The following is a 21,241-nucleotide window of genomic DNA, read 5'->3' as shown; positions in this document are numbered from 1 at the left end:
CAGTTTAAGGTCACGTTGTAATTTTTCCCCAGCACGTCCCTCTTTCAGTAGGATCTTCCATTGAGCCCTTTCTCATTCGGCTTTGGGAAAGATCTGTGTGCTACCCACAAATGAGTAATTATGTGAAACTAAAGCCATGTGGAAAAATAAAGAGAGAAACGCAAACAAATCCTTCTGCATCAAAATCACTGGGCTAAACAGGCAGCACAGATTTATAATGCATTCTTGTGGACCTTTTAAAACTGGCTCTGCAAATTGAAGGAAATGGGAGGAACAGTCCCAGGATCACAGCTTCCCCGCAATGGTGTCGATGCCATAAAATGCGTGGCACAACGGGAGCTCTTATTGAGCGCCTGTTTTCCTAATGGGTGTACTGCCACCTCTCCCCGGGCGCCGGATGCCGGATGCCGTATTTAAACGAGCTGGTGCGTTAAAAAGGATGCGCTAGGGAGAAATTGTGCATCTCTAGTGCTCAAATGCATCGGGTGCCCTGGAGACCCGGCTGTATGCTGCTGCTGGCGCTCAGGAAAGAATTATTGTAATGGACTGATCACAAAAGAAAAAAATTTCTGGACGCACAATATACCCACACACACAATAGCAAGGGGCAAAATCGGCCTGGAGCCTGTATTTTGTGCATCGGAAATTTCTGTTTTGAAATCGATCCGTTTCATGAATTCTTTATTGTTAATCGCCAAAAGCAGTAGATCTACTGCCTCTGTGGTTTCTTCTTTGTGGAGGAACCACAGAGAACAACATGTTGGGTTTGTTCATAAGCCCATGACTCGCAGAATTACTTAACACCAGCCTTAGGGCTGGCGTTAAATTTGATGCATTAAAAAGTGTGTGTTGGGTGCCCGGGGATCCACTACATCGGGGGTAATAGCTAATAATAGCCTCATCTATATAGAATTTAGATTGGGCATGCGTTTTGGACATGCTAATCCCTTATTGCATTGGGTGTTAGTCTAGTGTGACCAACCGCGTGTTAACCTGTGCACTTGACTGGGCACACTTTATTGCATTGGCCTAAATAAGTGACAGGGAAAAGGAACGAAAATTGGAAAGATGATTAGGAAATGATACAGGTATAATGCTGACTAGTCTTCCCCTCAAGGGCTAGGATAGAATAAAATTGCAAATAAGATTCCAAAGAAGTATGGCCAGCAGCAAAGTTATATCAACTAAATGTTCTAAAGTGCTCTGCGTCTTTTGAGAGGAGTGGTATATAAGACTAAGAAGAATAGAAGAAATCAAGAGGGGAAAAAATGGGCATTTCATATCTTGCTATAGACTACAATGGACATAACTGTACTAGTTAACTAAATAGGAGAAAACTGACACATATGCAGCCTTAACCCTGCCTATCTGAGTTTCAATCACATCAGGTCTGCGTCAAGGGGAAATTCACCATAAGCAACTTAATTGTTTAGTTTAGGTTAAATATCTTATTGACTTGCCTTTTTATAAATACAATAAAAGCAAGGTACAGTAAAATACCTTATTGTATAGAAATTCACCTTTGCTTTCCTGCAGGATAAATCTGTCCCTATATAAAACTGGTTTTATGCATCCTTATCGTTGGGAGAAACTATACAGCATAATGATCTAGTGTAATTTGGGCTTTTGATGATTTTTCTGAGTTTCTTTTTATGCATTTCATTTGCTGTTTCAGTGGAAACATCCACACCATCAAAAAAAAAAAAAAGCAACACTGCAAACTTTGAATGTGAAGTATGTGCTTTACAAATCTTTCTGTTCTGCAAGCAGAAAATGTATATTTTTACACAAAGTAGTAAGTCATTGAGTTTCTCGAGCACCTCAGAAGTACAGACTCAGAGTGGTGCATGAAAACCATAAAAGGAACACTTAACATCAAATTTTCCCTGCCCAAGAAAGTGAACAAAATAATACACCATTGATTTTTGAGCCATCAAAAGATCGGAAAAACAGTCCCATCTCAGCTGTATTTGACTTCACTGCCATTATCAGTAAGTCATTTGCAATGTGTGATCTGGTGACAATGTTGCCCCTTGTCTGAAGCAGCCCTTTTTCCTCCGAGGAACTCATGAAACACACAGCAAGGCCTATCTGTTTCTAAACAGTAAATTGTGATGCCCTTGATATGGGGCAAGCCTATGTTGTTAACTTGGATCAATAACTGTTTAACTTTCTATATTCAAGAAGACTTCCCCTTTGATGCTAGTTTTCACTTCATCTGGGTGTCATGCAGAATGAGAAACCCCCCCCCCCATCTAATATGATTTATCTGTCTAGTGATACATGCAGAATATATGATAGATTGCATCTTCATTTCCTGTGCAAACTAGAGAAGCGTCTCCTTACTTCCAACTGTGCTCATTTTCTGTGCTTCTGGAGTCCTGGCGCGCAGAAGGTTTTGATGGAAGCTGTCAGGCACAACACCCTGCTGAGTGCTGAAGAAAGTTGGCTAGGGCTCCCCGCAGTGTGTTAAATACGCTGGAGAGCTTGGAGCATTGCCTCTTCTTCCCCAGCACTGGCCCCCTCTGTACTCTCTTAGCAACTATCGCCCCATCTGACAACTTGATTCCGAGAACCTAGCAACAGGCATTAGATTATGAGCCCTCTGGGGACAGGGAAGTACCTAACAGTATCTGAATGTAATCCGCTTTGAAGTGCCGAATAGCGGGATAGAAAATAAATAAATAAAATAAAATAAATAAACATGAAGAGAGAGAGAGAGCAGTGTAGAAGATACCCTTCACCCTGCTGATTCTCTAAGGACTGATTCTGTGACCCTCAGGATCAATTTTTTTTCTATCAGTAAAGGCAAAAGTAAACCTGGTTTTTATGTTTGCTATAGTTTGCTATGTATTTACTATTATTGCTCTCTGCTGTGAGACTAGCATAGCTTGTAAATTTATAGTTCCATAAGTCAGTATTGTAAATGTATAAGAATTTTAGTTGTAAGTTTCTAGTGTTAATACGTGTGTGTGTGTGTGTATCAGTGGGAATATGTGAACTATGGGGTTTAGGAAATTATAATGCACCAGGGGTTACTCAGCCTACCAAACTTCTGGACAGGTTGGCACCAGGGCTGGATTTAAGATTATAGCACTCAGAGGCAGAAGACTGGGGGTGGGGGTGGGGGGAGGGTGTCAGGGTTTTTGTCCCCAGAAATCAAAGCACAAAGGGAGGAATCTCAGTTTTTTTGGGCCTTCAGAATTTGGAGTCCTAAGCCCCTCCTTCCCTCTGTTGCCTATGCCTCAGTCCAGCCCTTGCTAGCACCCCCTGCCTCCAGGCCTAATTTTGGGCAATATCATGCAGAGAGGAATGACAATTAGAGCATTTCACTGTGAGCTGGGAGGGAATGTCTCCCTGCAGCATTGATTAAAATGTTTATTTATTTAAAAGGGCTCTATTCTGCCCAGAGCCATGCCAGAACTGAATTTTTAAAAATTTTTTTATCCTATGCGGATCTTCAAGGCAGGGCTAAAAAAAAAGCACTTTTAATTTCTGGCAACACTCAGTCCTCTATGTAGCTTCTCTTTAGCTTTTGCTCCATGAAGGCAGGGATCACATAAGGCCCCAGGGCACTGTCCACTCAGCATCCCACAGTCCTGGGGTTTGGATTTTTCCAATGGGGGCGGGGAGGACAAACCTGCAAAGCCCCCTAGTGCTGGGAGTGTCTCTCGCTCTTTCTTTCCTGGGTGATGTCTGCCAGTGTGAATACATTTTGAGTCTCAAAATGGCGCCGATCGCCTTTGCCCTCACTATGACGGCGATCGGCGCCATTTTGAGTATTGGCGGGATGGCGATTTTGAGTCTCAAAATGGCGCCGATCACCTTTGCCCTCACTATGACGGCGATCGGCGCCATTTTGAGACTCAAAATCACCGTCCCGCCAATACTCAAAATGGCGCCGATCGCCGTCATAGTGAGGGCAAAGGCGATCGGCGCCATTTTGAGTATTGGGATCGGACGGCCAGCGTGCAAGGAGGTCACTCCCGGACCCCCGCTGGACTTTTGGCAAGTCTTGTGGGGGTCAGGAGGCCCCCCCAAGCTGGCCAAAAGTCCCTGTGGGTCCAATGGGGGTCCCGGAGCGACCTGCCGTCCGACGCCAGGACTCAAAATGGCGCCGATAGCCTTTGCCCATACTATGTCACAGGGGCTACCGGTGCCATTGGTCAGCCCCTGTCACATGGTAGGAGCACAAGATGGCGCCGATGGCCATGTGACAGGGGCTGACCAATGGCACCGGTAGCCCCTGTGACAAAGGCTATTGGCACCGTGATGAAACTAGCACCGAGGGTGTGAGTGAGTTCCCGGACCCCACCGCTGGACCCCCAGGGAGTTTTGGTAAGTCTTGGGGGGGTCAGGAGGGTGGGGGGTTGTAGTTAATTTAGTAGTAACGTATTTACAGATCGACAACTTATTGAATTCTCCATACTTCCGCATGAAACGGAATTGACCCCCCACGAATACCTATCGCATACGCAACGAAAATTTTTTGCCTGCACATCCCTATAAGGGATTCCTTAAAATCCCCTACCCTGAGCCAAGGATTAAAGATTTCAAAGGAAAACTTCCAAAAATGTTTTAAAAAATCTCTTAAAACTTGAACACCCTTTTTATACAAGTTGTGTACCAGCAAGGCATCTGCACCCTTCATTTTCAGTGCAAAACCCAAGCCATGAGGTCTAGCACACCAAGAATAGGGGAAAACCCAACTGAAGCCAAAGAGCAACTTCTCCATCAAATACCAATTCAAACTGTCACACAGATCTATGATGCAGCCTGCCCTTGAGCAAGCTGGTGTTGCGCGTCCTGGCTGTGATAGTGCCGCTCCCGGCCCTGCTCACCTTGGGCTCCCCTCCGCGGGTCCCGGGCCATCCTCCCTCGCAGCGGCTGCCAGTCACCGGCGTCCCCAGCGCCTACCCCGGGCGTCTCTGGCTTCCTCTGCTATGCAGGCCTCACAACGGAGCTCCCGCAGGGGCTCCGCATCTTCGACATCCTTAGCCCCACCCCTAGGTGTGTGCGTGCGGCCGGCGCGCCTTCATTTAAAGGACCCAGGGCGGGAACCTCAGCATGGACGCCTCCCGATGATGTCACATAGGCACAGTATTTAAGGCGAGGGCCTTCCCCCAGTTACTCGCCTTAGCAAACGGGTCATCGCCTTGTGTGAAGCTAGTTGCCGTCCAGTGTTCCTGCGTTCCTGTCTTCCTGTGTCTTCCAGTGCTCCTGCGTTCCTGTGTTCCCGTGGTCCTTCCTGTGTTCCAGCGTCTGTTCCTGTTTCCTGTTCCACGTTCCGCTACCCAGGTTGTACCCTCTCGGACTGATACACGGTACTGACCTCAGCTTGCTACTGACCACGCTTGGACTGACATCTGGAACAGACCTCTGCTTGCTACTGACCATGCTCGGCCTGATACCTGGAACTGACCTCTGCTTGCTACTGACCACGCTCGGACTGATACCTGGACTGACCTTTGCTTTGGCTGACCACTCTCGGACGGATTCCCTGGCTTTGACCCTTGCACTCCATAAGGACACTCTCTTTGCTTTTCCTATGACCACCAGGTCTGCCTGCTCTGACGCTGCCCGTGGCCTTCCACAAGCTTGACTACTAGGCGCTGCCTATCCTGTCCGGAGGACATTCAGTTCCTGCCTTGTTCCAGTGGTCTCCGGTACACTCTGTTTCGGTCTAGCTCATCTGTTCTCCACTAGCCGTGCACCCTTGCTCTTGGTGGGCACACCTCTCCGCTACCTCTCCAGGAGATCCTCAGAGGCCCACCTAAGCCCAGACGGTCTGGGAATCCAAGGGCTCAACCCATGGAGCCCCCGGACTGTTATTGGTGAAGCTCCAGCTAGCCTCTATCTCCTCGTGTGCTCCACCTCCTGGCGGCAGGCGCTCTCTGGGAACCCTCAAGGGCTGTACCAATCCTGCACCAGGCCAAGGGTCCACCTCCAGCGCAACAGCTGGAACACCACATAGGGGTACTGTAGCTATTGGTTTCCTCCAGTCCTACAATCTCTACCCAGGTCTTTGACTGTCACTAGGGCAATCTAGTGGCGATTTCAAAAAGTTTCTACAACCTCCCTTCCTCCTCCCACAATTTCAAAATTTGAGGACAGGACATATACATACCGGTAATTTTAGAGTTACAGTAAACATTATTGTACTTCAATACCATCACAATACCAACAGACAAAATACATTTAAAAAAAACATTTTTGTTAGTAGAACAAATCACCCATTCCTGTCTAGGGGAGACCGAAATCTGGGCAGGTTCTGCATCTGGTATGCATGACATGAAGCTCCATCCTGCCAACGAAGAAAAGATTAAAAATATTGTAAAACAAATGACATGTTGACAAGAATCTTCCTTCCAGAACAATGCATAAATGGAAAGATCTTTAAAACCATTCTACATGATAGTCTCATAGCACGTTTCTAATAGCAAACTGCCAAATATGGAGCATGGCCATAGATCACCACCAGCACGTCTAGGAAAAGGATCTACACTCAACGGACTCTTCTTTTACTTGTGAGCAACACTCCATACAATTTCTACAAGTTGCAGTCTTCTTAAATTCAAACATCAACATGAGAATGAAAAATGACCATAATGAGGAGAGTATGTACAGTTGTCTATCTGCAGGCCACTGGCACTCAATGACAAAACAAATACACAGACTTTTCCCTGCATACAGATCAACTCTCATTGCTAGGTTATGGGGGATTCTCTCACAGCCCAGGTGCCAAAGGAATTTTACCATCCTGTATCTGAAATATAAACCCAATTTGTTTAAATTGAGGTAAACATACATAGCAGCTAATATGTCCTCTCTAGCTTTCATGTTATTCTCCTGGGTGGAAAACAGATGACCTTACTTCACCTGAAATAACATACATAGAAATATTGGATGTCCCCAGCCACTCCTCTGGATATTTCAAAAGTACCCCAAACCATACATCTAGCACAGGACAGTGTCATGACTGACTGGATGTTTTTTATATGAGCAGTCCCTCTATGTCAAAATATTCATTTGTACAGTTTGTTGTCCCTCCTGATACAGCTTTACAGAGAAACTTGGATGTTGGGGGATGAACAACTTCTTGAATCATTGGATGTTACATGGAAGCTTTTTTGAATAAATATGTTTTCACGATTCTCAATTTGTGGGTTATGAATGATTAGTAACTCTATTCCACCTAACTTCTATGAATTATGTGTTGCTTGTGAGGATCTGTGTCATCCACCTTGACTTTTTGATAACACATATCACAGGTTCAACACATCATATCTCCTCCTGACAAATAATAGGACAGCATTTCTCCACTCTCTAATAACTTCCTAGTTCCTTAGAAAGGGGCATAGTTCTCCTTCATCCTTCAACACCCCTTCGCACAAAGTCTGTGGAAGCAAAAATTGATCACCAGCATACAAAGCCAGGAACTGGATGCCAAGATCATTTCTCAAGTTCACTTGTGTAGAATCCACTGAAAAGAAAAATTAGATGCAAGGTTTGGATTTGGAATGCAAGAGCACAATCTGGAAAAGAAAAATTTGAATATTCAATAAAAAAAACTTAAAAATATCAGGGAACACTACTTTTTCAAAATTGTATGTTTTTTATAGAAAGGTTTTTCTCTTTTCAAAGAACAACAACAACAACAACAATATCATTATGCACTGCAGGAATTAAATTAGTATTACTTTATTTCACATGAAATAATCATAAGAGAATAATATTCTTTTAATATCAAACACAAAGTCCACATGCCTTCTGTTCTTCTAGGCCCCTTGATCAGCCTGGCTATCTAGTTGATCATGTTATTTTTCATTTTTGAAACATATTCTTCAACTGGAAAGATGAAAGAAACAATAGAGTTATTTGACTTGCTCAACCTGTCTAACATTGGGAACAGGGGAAACCTGCCTTCAACTCAAGGATTGAAACTTAAGTCCCAGTTCTTTACTCATCAGTAGGAGAAGGATTGCAATATTCCAGATGAGGCTTGTACACTGTCATTCTATTATGAAGGAGGTACTCTATTTGGTATGTATTTGGGTCTCTACTCTGAATATTATAAACAACATCATGCTTTTGACATTCCGTCTTTAATTCATTTCCACCATCTGTTTCTGCAGCTCTTTTTCATAATCTGGATGGGTCCGAATGAAATTGGGATCATTTGCTATTTTTTTTTACAATCCTTCTGTCTGCCTCCTATGTGAGCCAGGCTTCACAGTTTTCCTCAACATAATTTACACAGGTATATAAGGGTAATGTAACCCAAAGTTAGCTTTTACACACTTCCAAACAATCCTCTCTCATTAGAAAACACGAGTGAGACATTGATGTGGTCCCACCTTACTAGGTACTAGCCAGGCCTGTCTTTTATATCTCATGATAGAAGCTGGTTCAGTAAGTAATTTCCCATATTGAGATAAGACACACCAGATAAACTTGAATGTCATTTGCAGAAGAAGACTTGGAATCCCTCAGAGTAACCATAGTTGGACCAGATGATTCAGCTCACACTGGGGATTCTTCTTTTGAAATACCCCCCCAACTAGATCTGGGTTCAGTGGTGTGTATAGCCTGCTGACAGAACTCCATGTAGGCTCTCTTACATACATATTGACCTCTGGATTAACCATGGCAAATCTCATCTTGAGCCATTTTTAGAGCATAAACACCATATTCCATTCTTTGGAATCTTTATATCACAACACCACTCTCTTCCCAGACCTCCCTAAAGATTGAGAACTTGATAACCAGGATCAGAGAGGAATAGCCCTGATTTCTTCCAACACACTAGTCAGACTCCACTGGGCTGAGGGATGATCCTAAAATTTAAAGCACATCCCTCTCAGCTCCATAACTTGGTAAACCTTAGTACCTTCAGGATTTATGGTTTGGCTTACTAACACCAAGCTCCAAAAAAAAACTCATCACCAAGCTGAAGATGTCATCCTTCACAATCAAGTAGTCATCACGGAGTAGTAGCAGAACCAGAAGGAGAGGAGAAGAAGCAAGCTGCACTCAGCAAAGAAAGAATAGACTAATCAAACCAGTATTGTTCTTGGTATTCTGGCCTTTTTAATCTTAGAAATGTATTGTTATGGTTTTGGCTGCTGTTCAGCCTCCCCTCCACCAGGGAACCCCCAGCAAACTCCGTCTGAAACTGTATTCTTCAGCATGTCTCTGGTCTCACATCTCAGCAGCTTTTTGCTTCCACCAGAGGACCTCCACAAGTGCACATCCCAGGCTGGCCAAGCCCCACCTTCCTGCCTGCATCATCACACCCAGTCTCCAGCCCTAATTAACCCTGTCTTGTCCCTTACATCAGTGCTTCAGCATTGAGTTCCCATTGGCTCCTTGCTCTAGCCACTCTTGCTTTGTGGCCTTTCCAGGCCTTTCCTTGTTTTACCTCATGGCCTTCGGGGCTTCTGTTACCAGTCTTGCCTTGCCTTGTTTCACGGTCTTTGGGCCTTCTGACCTCATTCTTTCCTTATCTTGCTTTATGGTCATCTGGCCTTCAGCTTCTAGTTTTACCTTGTGGCCTTTGGGCCTCCTGACCCTTTCTTGCCTTGTGACTTATCCTAGGCCTTTCCTGACCTCTGGCCTACTCAGGCCTTGCCTAGCCCTGCGGCCTCACTAGTCCTCTCCCTGCCACTAGGCCTCTCCCAGTCTGACCCCCTTGGAGCCTTCTTATATTGCTGCCTTCGGGCTTTATGTTCCATGTGCTGAGTTGTCCTTGTCTTGTTCTGTCCTGTCCTTTCTTAGTCCAAGTCTGTTCCTGATTTCCAGTGCTCCACTCTTACCTGCACATTGTTCTAGTCTGTTCCTGAGTTCCACTTTTGCCTGCATGCTGTTCTAATCTATTCCAGAGTTCCACTCTTACCTGCGCAATGTTCCAGTCTGTTCCTGAGTTCCACTCTTACATGCTCACTGTTCCAGTTTGTTCCAGAGTTCCACTCTTACTTGCTCCACTCTTACCTGCATGCTCTTCCAGTCTGTTCCAGTGCTCCACTCTTACCTTCACGCTATTCCAGTCTGTTCCAGTGCTCCACTCTTACCTGCACGCTATTCTAGTCTGTTCCAGAGTTCCACTCTTACCTGCACACTTTTCCAGTCTGTTCCTGAGTTCCACTCTTACCTGCACTCTATTTCAGAGTCCCAGCCTTGCCTGCACGCTGTTCTTGATTCTCAGCCTTGCCTATGCACTGTTTCTGAGTTCCAGTCCAAGCGTTGCTCCAGCATCAACCGGATTCTCCCAAGTCTATCCCTAGCCTTGTCATGCCATCCTGCGCCACTCTGAAGGTAGTGTCAGCATGTTCCATCAGCACTGGAGCCACAACAGGATGCCAAAGCCCCAAATCATTCTAGGAGTGGGGTGGGACCCTGAACCAGTGCAGTGAATCTTATAAGGATTCTTCTACATTTGACTGATCTTCAAACATAGTCCTTGTTACCTCCGAGTCCAGCGCGGGTTACTGCAGGGCGGCGCACGGGAGGGGCCGTTCGGGGTCCGGGGAGCAGCAGGGCTGATTCGGCCATCATCTGCAGCACGGTCCTGTAATACTCGGGGCTGTTTTCCTCCGGCAAGAACGCCAGCACCGCCGCGCGGAAAGGGGCACCAATTCTCGCGTGATTCGGACTCAGGCCACTGCCTCCCTGACGTCAGACGCCAACAGAGGCGCAATTTGGCGCGGGAAAAGGGCTATTTTGAAGAGAGCAGTTTCCCTTGCTCTCTGCTTCGGCCACGATTGTTCTTTGGAGCTCTCGCGTGGGATATTGCTCGGTGTTCTCTCCGCCTCTGATCCGGTCTGTTCTGGTTCCTCTCTGCCTGCTGCCAGCCTATATTGGATTATCTGCTTTTGGTTCCTGATTGCTTGCTGCCTACCCTGACTCGGACTTCCTATTGGATTACCCTGCCTGCTGCCTGCCCCGACTCGGACTGTCTACCGGTGCACGCGCCATCTCCCTGGTTCCAGACTCCTCCACAAGGTAAGCGGTCTAAACTGTGGTTCCACTAATATCTGCAAGGTGACCGTAACAGTCCAGACTCAGTTAAACACTATTGAAAAGAACACTTAATTTCCTAAACTAGCTGCTTCTAACATTTGGCTCTATTACATTTGTCCTGTGTACCAGCTCCCAATCCACCCAATTTCCTTGAATGTATCAAATGCCATCTCCTCAATCCAGAGTGCTGCGACCGGGCCTGCTTACCTCGCACTTCCCTCCACGAGCTCCGGGCATTCCTCTCTCGCTACTGTGGCCAGCTCACGGCGTCCTCTGACGCCTTTCCCGCTCACCGCCATCCTCGCAGGCTCCGCGTTCTCGGCGTCCTTGGCCCGCCCCTAGGTGCGCGCGCGGCCCATGCTCCCACCTTTAAAGGGCCAGGATGGGAACCTTGGGCTGGACGCCTTCTGATGACATACCTGAGCACCACTTATAAGGCGAGGCCTTCCCACAGTTCCTCGTCTTGACAAGCTAGTTGAGAAGCTAGTTGCTGTCCTGTGTTCATGCGCTCCTTGTTCCTTGCTCGTTCCAGTGTTCCTGTGTTCCTGAGTCTTCCAGTGCTCCTGCATTCCTGTGCTCCTGTGTCTCCTGTGTTCCTACGTTCCTGTGGTCCTTCCTGTGCTCCAGCATCTGTTCCTGTTCCGCTTCCCAGGTTGTACCTCTCGGACTGATTTCACGGTACTGACCTCGGCTAGCCTTTGACATGTTTAGACCACTGCCTGGAACTGACCTCTGCTTGCTACTGACCACTCTTGGACTGATACCTGGAACTGACCCTTGCTTTGGATGACCAACCTCGGACGGATATCCTGGCTTTGACCCTTGCACTCCAAAAGGACACTCTCTTTGCTCCTCCCATGACCATCAGGCCTACCTGTTCGGACATCACCCGCGGCCTTCTCCAAGCTAGACCAATAGGCGCTGCCTATCCTGACCGGAGGACCTCCAGCTCCTGTCTCGTTCCATTGGTGTCGTACCCTCTGTTCCGGTCTAGCTCATCGTACTCCACTAGCCGTGCACCCTTGCTCATGGAGGGCACACCTCTCTGCTACCTCTCCGGGGAGAACCCTCAGAGGCCCACCTAAGCCCCAGGTAGTCCAGTAATTACAAGGGCCTCAACCCAAGGAGCCCCCGGACGGTTATTGGTGAAGCTCCAGCTAGTCTTGTTCCTCCTCTCGTGTGCTATGCCTCCTGGCGGCAGGCGCCCTCTGGGAATCCTCAGAGGGCCGTACCAATCCTGCACCAGGCCAAGGGTCCACCTCCAATGCAACACAGAATATCTGCTTTCCCAAGGACTTTACAAAGTAAGCCTGCCTCAACATCAGTGTCAAGTAGCAAACACTCACCAAGATCCCTAGTTCATCCAGTGATCAAGCTAAAGCACCAGATGCTGAAGACAGAAAAACCAGCACCTAAATTAAAACCCCTGGTCTCCACTCCATGTACAAATTCTGAGAAACCTGCAATTAACTTACAGCCTGCAGAAATGTTATCAGAAAAGACTAATACTAGCCTTATTTGCAGAGATTCATTGGCTTTTCACACTCTGTTCTTAGACCCTCAGACTACCTGAAGCAGCAGGGATTAATTAGCCTGTGCAGCGCTCAGTCCTTGCACATGCAACCCAGCAACAGCTAACGAGCTCCTCAGGGAAACATCTCAGAGGCAATGTGTATTTTTTCTAATCTAAATCTATACACACAGAAACCTGAGGTCCAGACCCAGAAGAACTCTGGCCTCAAACACCCAGGGCTCAAAAGAAGGCACGGCCTACTCCCTGAAACTCTGAAAAGAGCTTCAGCTTTAGCAAAGCCTGTTCCGCTGAGGGCTCTCACCAGGGACAGATTGCAGAAAATATGGCATGTGGGATTTTTTCAAAACTGGCCCATGGGATATCTGACGCCCCTCACGCACTTTCCCTGCAGCACATGTCAACAGCTCCCAAAAGCATGCCAAGTCAACCCTGGAACCTGGCAGAATTGTTCCGAAATATTCTTCAAAATAAACTTCTCACCTTTCCTAAACAAGTAAGAAGGTGAGCACATTCTAGACTAGGGGTGAACAGAGTTCCAGCCCTTGTTCCACCCATGCAAACTGGTTGGGCCCCCTACACATCTGCATATATCTCTTGAACCAGTTGCAAGTAATGACGCTACCAGCCAGTGTCAGTCACAGACAGATTTTTAGATTTCAAACAGATTTTTAGATTACAGAAACTTTATTGGCACAATCATAAGTACCTGGGTTCCTGCCAGGTACTTGTGACCTGGATTGAACACTGTTGGAAACAGGATGCTGGGCTTGATGAACCTTTGGTCTGACCCGGGATGGCAAGTCTTATGTTCTTATGTTAAGACACATACTCTTTCTCAGACACGAAGGCACACCCACACACTGAGAGTATGTGTGTCTGGGTCAGAGAGAAAGATACACACACGTATAAAAACATAGAACTGATGGCAGAAAAGGACCAAATGGTCCATCCAGTCTGCCCAGCAAGCTTATGGTGGCACCAACTGTGCCATACAGGTCTCCCTCATAATGGTATCACCAGGGGGTGGCAACTGCTGTGCCGTACAAGTTACCCCCATACTTAGTTTCCCAAACCGTTAAAGTCAGGGCCCTTGGTTGCCTGTCTGAGTCCAGTTCCCTGTTATCTTTTGTCACATGTGCACACACTCTCTCTCACAGACACAGTGTGCATGGGTGTGTGTCTCTTACTCTCTCTGACATAGACACCCAAACACTCTCTGACATAGACACCCCAGTCCAGCACTGCTGCATCATGGTGTAAAGTTCTTGCTTGCCGCCAGCCCTTCCCCATTCTGCAGCATCCCCCCTCCCTTTCCCAATCCCATTCTCTAAGAGACTCACTGGTTCCACCAGCCTGCTGCGTCTCTCAGAGCTCAGTACAGTCACCTCAGACAGAAGCTTCCCTACACTGATTTTAAGATATGTTTCGATGTATTGTTTTATTTGAATTTTAAGATGTACTTGGAACTATTGTTATTGCATTTTAGCTTATGTTGAGACAGATTTTATATTTTAGATGACCGTTTTAAAAGTTACCCTTCTTTTATACGCAAATGTAGTAACTAACATTTGATTTATGCTGTCAACCGACGTGATACGTATCAACATGAATGCCGGTACACAAAAATCACTAAATAAATAAATAAATGGGCACTTCCTCTTGGCTTACCCTTATACAGGCCGATACAGTACAGTGCGCTCTGGTGGAGCGTACTGTTAGCCCAGGTTTGGACTACCCCTTATACAGTAAGGGGTAATAGCGCGTTGAAAACGCGCGTCCAACCCCCCCCCCCCGAAACTAATAGCGCCCGCAACATGCAAATGTATGTTGATGGCCCTATTAGTTATTCCTGCACATTTTACTTTCAGAAATTAACACCTGCCCAAAGGCTGGCGTTAATTTCTCTCGGCACTGGGGAAGTGGACAGAAAAGCAGAAAAAAACTGCTTTTCTGTACACCCTCTGACTTAATATCATAGCGATATTAAGTCAGAGGCCCCAAAAGTAAAAAAAAAGTAAAAATTAAAAAAAAAAAATTAAAAATCGGCCTGTGGCCTGCGGCCCGCAGGTCGGAAGATAGATGCTCAATTATGCCGGCGTCCATTTTCCGAACCCATGGCTGTCAGCGGGTTTGAGAACCGACGCCGGAAAAATTGAGCATCGGCTGTCAAACCCGCTGACAGCCGGGTTTGACAGCCGACTGGCAACAACAACCTCTGGCAACAAATTCCAGAACTTAATTGTGCATTGAGTGTAAAAAGAATTTTCTCCGATTATTATTAAATGTGCTACTTGCTAACTTCATGGAATGCCCCCTAGTCCTTCTATTATTCGAAAATGTAAATAACTGATTCACATCTACTCGTTCAAGGCCTCTCATGATCTTAAAGACCTCTATCATATCCCCCCTCAGCCGTCTCTTCTCCAAGCTGAACAGCCCTAACCTCTTCAGCCTTTCCTCATATGGGAGCTATTTGGTTGCCCTTCTCTGTACCTTCTCCATTGCAACTATATCTTTTTTGAGATGTGGCGACCAGAATTGTACACAGTATTCAAGCTGTGGTCTCACCATGGAGCGATATAGAGGCATTATGACATTTTCCATTTTATTAACCATTCCCTTCCTAATAATTCTTAACATTCTATTTGCTTTTTTGACTGCTGCAGCACACTGAGCCGACAATTTTAAAGTATTATCCACTATGATGCCTAGATCTTTTTCCTGAGTGGTAGCTCTGGAACCTAACATCGTATAACTACAGCAATGGTTATTTTTCCCTATATGCGACACCTTGCACTTGTCCACATTAAATTTCATCTGCCATTTGGATGCCCAATCTTCCAGTCTTGCAAGGTCCTCCTGTAATGTATCACAATCTGCTTGTGATTTAACTACTCTGAATAATTTTGTATCATCCGCAAATTTGATATCCTCGCTCGTCGTATTCCTTTCCGGATCATTTATATATATATATTGAAATGCACCGGTCCAAGTACAGATCCCTGAGGCACTCCACTGTTGCTTTACAATAGTCCTAATACTATATGGCTGATGGGTTAGGGTTTAAATCTATATAAAATGCATCTACAGGCATCTTAAGAAGAAAGAGTTTTGGGAGAGTGAGAGAGTGAGAGGACATGTGAGGCAGAAAGTGAAATTTCATCGAAGAAGTTGTTTCATTCAGAGAATTTGAAAACAATTCCTATAAGCCATTCCAGAGGGAGGAAGACCTGAGGGATCAAGGGTGCAGGAGAGGTCTTAGAGTAGAGGCTGGCAGTCCTATATACAGCATAGCAGTAGTCTATGGTGGGTAGAATAGATGCCTGAACTACCAATTTAAAGTCATCAGTTTCTAGAAGATTTTTTAGACTGCAAATTACTCGAAGCTCATAAAACCATTATGTTATGATTCTGCCTTCATGGGCAGCCTCTTACCTTCTCTCTGCCTGCCCTGCGGCTGGGAGGCTGCAGTCCCTGGTCTTCCTTGCTGCTAGAGCCACTCCTCAGTCTGCCCTCTGCGGCTTGAGAGCTGCCGACAACACTGGGCCTGTTCCTCGCCCGCCCTGCTCTTCAGCGCTAGAAGCAGCATGGCTACTGTCCATGGTTCTGCTTTCTGTTTCCTGCTTCCTTCCTAGGGGAGGCTGCGTCTTCTTTGGTGATTTAAAGGGCCAGCATAGGAGTGGCCCACTGATGACCTCACTTCCTGGAAACTCCCTCTTCTGCCTATAAAAAGATCTTGGATTCATGCATGCTTTGCCTATGCAAGGAGTTAGTTCCTCTCCAGGACTTCTCATCTTCGCTCCTGCTGATATTTTCCTGTTCTTCATGGGATCCCTCATCGTTCTTCATGTTCCTGGTCTCTTCTGGATTATCCCTCATCTTCTCCTGATGTTTCGTGGTCTTCCTGATGTTGTATGATGTCTCTGATGTTCCTTCCTGATGCCTCGTCTCCGCTTCTGCTTCCACATCCTTGGTTCCTCATTGTCACCTCTTCTGGCATGCCATGTTGTGTCTCGTCACCTCGTGGCATGGGCCTGTCTTCTCATTTGCAGTGTAAGCCTCCGGAGGGTCATCCTCGCCTGAAACCAAGCCTTGTCTTGGTCCCGTGTTTCATGCCTGAAGCCAAGTCTCGTCTTGGACCCCTAACCTGAATCTCGTCTCGGCCTCAGATGTTCTTGTGGCTGCTCCGTCCATGTCTAAGACTCTGACTGAATCTGTGCCATTCCAGTGTGGTCCATGACCAGCCATGGGCGGCTGTGTAGGGCACACCTTGGTACAAGCTTCTACTGAATCTTCGCTATGTTCCAGCTTCTTCTTCCACGTATTTGTCTGGAGTCTGCTTCACACTCAAGTGTGGTCCGTGACCAGTCCCGTAAGTCCGCCCTGTGGTGGGCTGTGTAGGGCGCGCTGCATCACAGCCTCAACCCAGTACTAGACTTTGTTCCTGAACCTTGATCCTGAGTCTTCGTGCTCAAGCTTCTCATCTGAGTTTTCACGTCCCAAGCTTCTTGTCTGTGTCTTCATGTCTCCAAGTTCCTCGTCTTGAGTCTTCAAGTTCCAGAGCCTTCATCTGCCCTTGTCTCCTATCCGGCCTGCTGCCTTTGCCATTCCCAGCAGCAGGTCCAAAAGGGCTTGGAGTAGTTGGAGGACCACTCAGAGACCAACCTTGCATGGTTGGTCTCACTTAGGCTGTGCAGGTCGGCAGGGGCCTGGTTTCCTGGTCTCAGCCCAGGCTCAGACATGTCTCATCAGCCTCGGTACCGCCTTGGAGCCCTCTGGGGTTATGCCTAGGTCCAAGGGCACACAATCTCCTCGGAAATGGGACCGTTCTCCTAGCGCTCCTTAACATGCACATCTCTGCTGAGAAGCTTCATGAAAGAAGATTTTTCTTTGAAACATGCTGCCCCAAAGGCCTTGGTGCTAAATGTTTGTTTTATAACCCTCTAAATTCCAAAGAAGTTAATTGGAGGTGATAGGATTTTTGGCAAGTGTTTTTTGTTCTTTGGACGGTATCCTGTTATCTACTGAAGGTTCTCTGCCTTGAAGATTATAATTGTTTGCTTTGGATTTACAAATAAACTCTTGACTTTGGAACTAATCTCAGGTGTGGACATTGTACTTTGTTGCTGTTGGTAAGTCTTCTCCTTGGGCCACCCAGAGACATTCTGGTTTCCACTGGCGATGCCTGGAGGACTTGGACTGTTCCTGGGGCTGCAGGATCCCATTGAAAAAGGAATTGCAAACATAAGAAGTGTCATGCTAGCTCAGAGCAAGGTCTCTTATACTGGTCAGTCTGGGTCACAAGAACCTGGCAAATCCCCATAATTGATCTATTGCTTGTATCTCATTCCAAAAGATAAGAACTGGCTTTCCCAAGTCTACCTGGCTAATAACTGTTTATGGATTTTTCCTTCAAAAACTTGTCCAATTCTCTTTTGAACCCCACTATTTTAGTTGTCATGTTCCCTGGCTACAGATTCTATAGCTTGATTGTATGCTGAGTGAAAAAATGCTTTCTCTGATATGTTTTAAATCTGCCAGTTTCTAGTTTCATGGAGTGTCCCCTAATTGTAGTGCTGTTTGAAAGGTTAAATAACCTACAGGCAGTTAGAGGAAAGGAAGGCCTGAACTACTGCTGAAGCTAAACTGACTGGGAGAGATAAAAAAAAAAGAGTAGACAGGGAGGAGGAATAGCCTAGTGGTTAGAGCAGTGGGCTACGGACCAGGATGGCCTCTAGCCCCACTCCCCCTGATGATATCACCATGTCGGGGGTAAAGAACCGATGTGCGACGCCATGCGCCAGAGGAGCACGCGCTCTGTCGCATGCACAAAGGAGAACAACAAAGGAGCTCCTTTGTGCGCGTTGAATGCAGCTGAAAGTTCTGCAGCTGTAAGTAACTGGCAAAGTTCCATCTCTTATATTCCTCGAATCATCGGTCAAGGAAGATATGGAGACCTTGCTTCTATTTGTGTTCATAAAACTCCAAGTTGACCTGCATTTTTACTGCAAATTCCCACTATCAAGTTTGTTCCGGATTGTCCTCTCTCTGAGGTTTCTATTTGTTTAATTAATGCTCAATCTATGAAGAGTAAATTGCATATGCTGTACAATTTTACCTCTAGAGAACAACTTGGCTTTTTCTGTTTCACTGAATCTTGGTTGCTGGATTCTGACTATCTTGAATTAAATCAAATTTGTCCTTCTGGCTATTCCTGTAGTTCACAACCCCACCCTAAAAAACATGGGGGTGGACTACTTATTATTTATAAAAACATCTGGCAAGTTAAATCGGAAGCTCTTAATGGTAATGGTTCCCTTGAGTTGCTTATCCTTTCATTAAAGCAGTTTTCCATCTGCCTTACTTATGCCCCACCCAAACTTTTATCATCTCTCTCCATTTTTTGAACAATTACTCCTCTCAAAGTTTGATTTAAACAGGATGGTTATTCTAGGTGATTTTAATTTGCATGTTGATGCATTTTCTTTATCCTCTCAATGTTTCCTTTTTCTACATATATTACACTCACTCGGTTGGTCTCAAATCATTCAGGCTCTTACTCACAAACTCGGTTATACTCTAGACCTTGTTTTTGTCAATAATTCAGTTTTGTCTGTTTGTTCACACAGTTTAAGCATCGCACCTGTCCCTTGGTCAGATCATTTTCTGATCAATTTTCACCCATTCCTTCGGATGTCTCTGCTTCCTTGCAGTTCACGACCTGTCGTGGTCTATTGAAACTTCTTTGTTTCATAACTCCATCTCACCTTTTCTTGTCAACTTATCTTTTGATAACATTGAAGATGCTTTAACCAAAAGGAACTCAGTCTTCAATTCTGTTCTTGAACAAATTGCATCTCTTAAAACCTTTAATTCCCACAAATCCAAACCTTCTTCTTGGCTTTTGTCAACTCCTAAAAAACCAAACCCAATACTGGGGAATCAAAAGTCTATTGAATAAACTCTGGTGTCCAGTATCTTTTAATGGGGTAACAACCAAGTGCAGGTTGTGCCTAAACAGAAATAGATACAGTTTTTACTTTTGAACTTGTGCGTGTGCTATCGTGTTAAAATAGTGTACAATTTCTTTCTTTAAATGTTGAACTAAATAAATCAAACTGTTTAAAATCACTGTTGTGAAACTCCTTATTAACATAGCCCTATTATTGCACTGAAAACAAATATCATCCAGACTAAGCTTGCAGTGGAAAATAAATGGTCCGCCGAAGTTTAAATGGCTAAAGCAAGATACTGTGAGTTGAGGCACAACCCACACTTGGTTGTTACCCCATTAAAAGATACTGGACACCAGAGTTTATTCAATAGACTTTTGATTCCACGGTATTGGGTTTGGTTTTTTTATTCATTAAAATAAAGGGGAACAATATTGAGGTTGGTTGGTTATTTTGTCAACTCCTGTCAAAAATGCCAGGCAATCTCTCAGAAGGGCTGAACACCTCTGGAGAAAAGCTCCTTCCTCTGATCGCACTCAATCCTTCCGTATACAGTTTTATGAATTCCAAGCTTTGACTAATTTAGCAATGAAGGAGCATTTAAAAAAAAAATAAATCCGTGAGGTTGGGTATAATCCCAAAGTCTTATTTAATATAGCCAAAAGGTTAACTAGTCCAGTCCCCTTTCATTTGTCACTGACCAATACCCTCAATGCAGAATCCTTTTCTATCTATTTTAATTTAAAGATAGAGAAACTTTGTATCTCCTTTTCCTCAGTCCCTAACTGGCATACTAATCCCTCCCCTCTAACTTTGTCTGTTTGGGAACACTTTGAACCTATTTCTTCCTCAGAGGTTGATAATCTGATTGCCAAATCCAATGATACATTATGCCTCCAGTCTCTCTGTCCCTCTTCGCTTTTCAAAGCTTCTAGGAATATTTTAGCACCAATTCTTTTCAAAACTGATTAACCTTTCTCTCAGTGAAGGTTTTATTGCTTCTTCCTTAAAAAAAAACCAAGCCGTTGTATGGCCTCTACTGAAAAAGAGCTCACTTGACCCCTCAGATCCTGGTAATTACAGACAAATCTCTTCTTTACCATACCTAACTACAATTCTGGAACCTGCAGTACTTTCACACTTGACTGAACACGTAGAGAAATTAGAAAGCTTAGATCCACATCAGTTTGGCTTTCGTCATGTTCTGAACAGCGAAATCTTGCTTCTGTCTTTCACAGACTTTATAATAAGAGGTCTGAACTCTCATTTCCCTAGATATTTCTTCAGCGTTTGACACTATTGATCACAATATTTTACTTTTTCGACTATAAGAATGTGGCCTTTCTGGTACAGTTCTCAAATGGTTCAAATCATATCTGTCTAACAGGACCCATGCTATTAAATTCAATAATAATTTTTGTGCATCCTCTGAGATTAAAACAGGTGTTCCCCAGGGCTTTGTACTTTCGACCTCACTCTTTAATATTTACCTTTCTCCCATACGTAAAATTCTTTCAACCTTAATAGACTGCTATAAACTCTATGCCGATGACATCCAGTCTGTCATCCACATTCGCCCATCCTGGGACAATACTTTAGAACATCTTAATATTTGCTTTTCAAAATTCTAAAATGGCTTGAACACATTAAGGGCCGGATTTTAATACCTACGCGCGGGCGTAGATTTGTGCGCACAACCTGGCATGCACAAATCTACACCCAATTTTATAACATG

General features: G+C 45.2%; 1 protein-coding gene across 1 annotated transcript in view; it reads right to left on the bottom strand.

Moving 5' to 3' along the window:
- The window catches only part of LOC115095306 (alcohol dehydrogenase 4-like), a 59,954-nt gene extending 48,636 nt beyond the window's left edge, over positions 1–11,318 (bottom strand). Inside the window, exons 1-2 of the mRNA XM_029608807.1 lie at positions 11,227–11,318; positions 6,757–6,766 (exon numbers count right to left, since the gene is read on the bottom strand). Coding sequence (XP_029464667.1) covers positions 6,757–6,766; positions 11,227–11,318 — 102 coding nt within the window. The remainder of the gene's footprint in view (positions 1–6,756; positions 6,767–11,226) is intronic.
- Positions 11,319–21,241: the final 9,923 nt, after the last annotated feature.

Source organism: Rhinatrema bivittatum, chromosome 1, assembly GCF_901001135.1.
Source record: "Rhinatrema bivittatum chromosome 1, aRhiBiv1.1, whole genome shotgun sequence".
NCBI classification, from domain to species: Eukaryota; Metazoa; Chordata; class Amphibia; order Gymnophiona; family Rhinatrematidae; genus Rhinatrema; species Rhinatrema bivittatum.
This window is presented reverse-complemented; position numbering and strand designations above follow the sequence as displayed.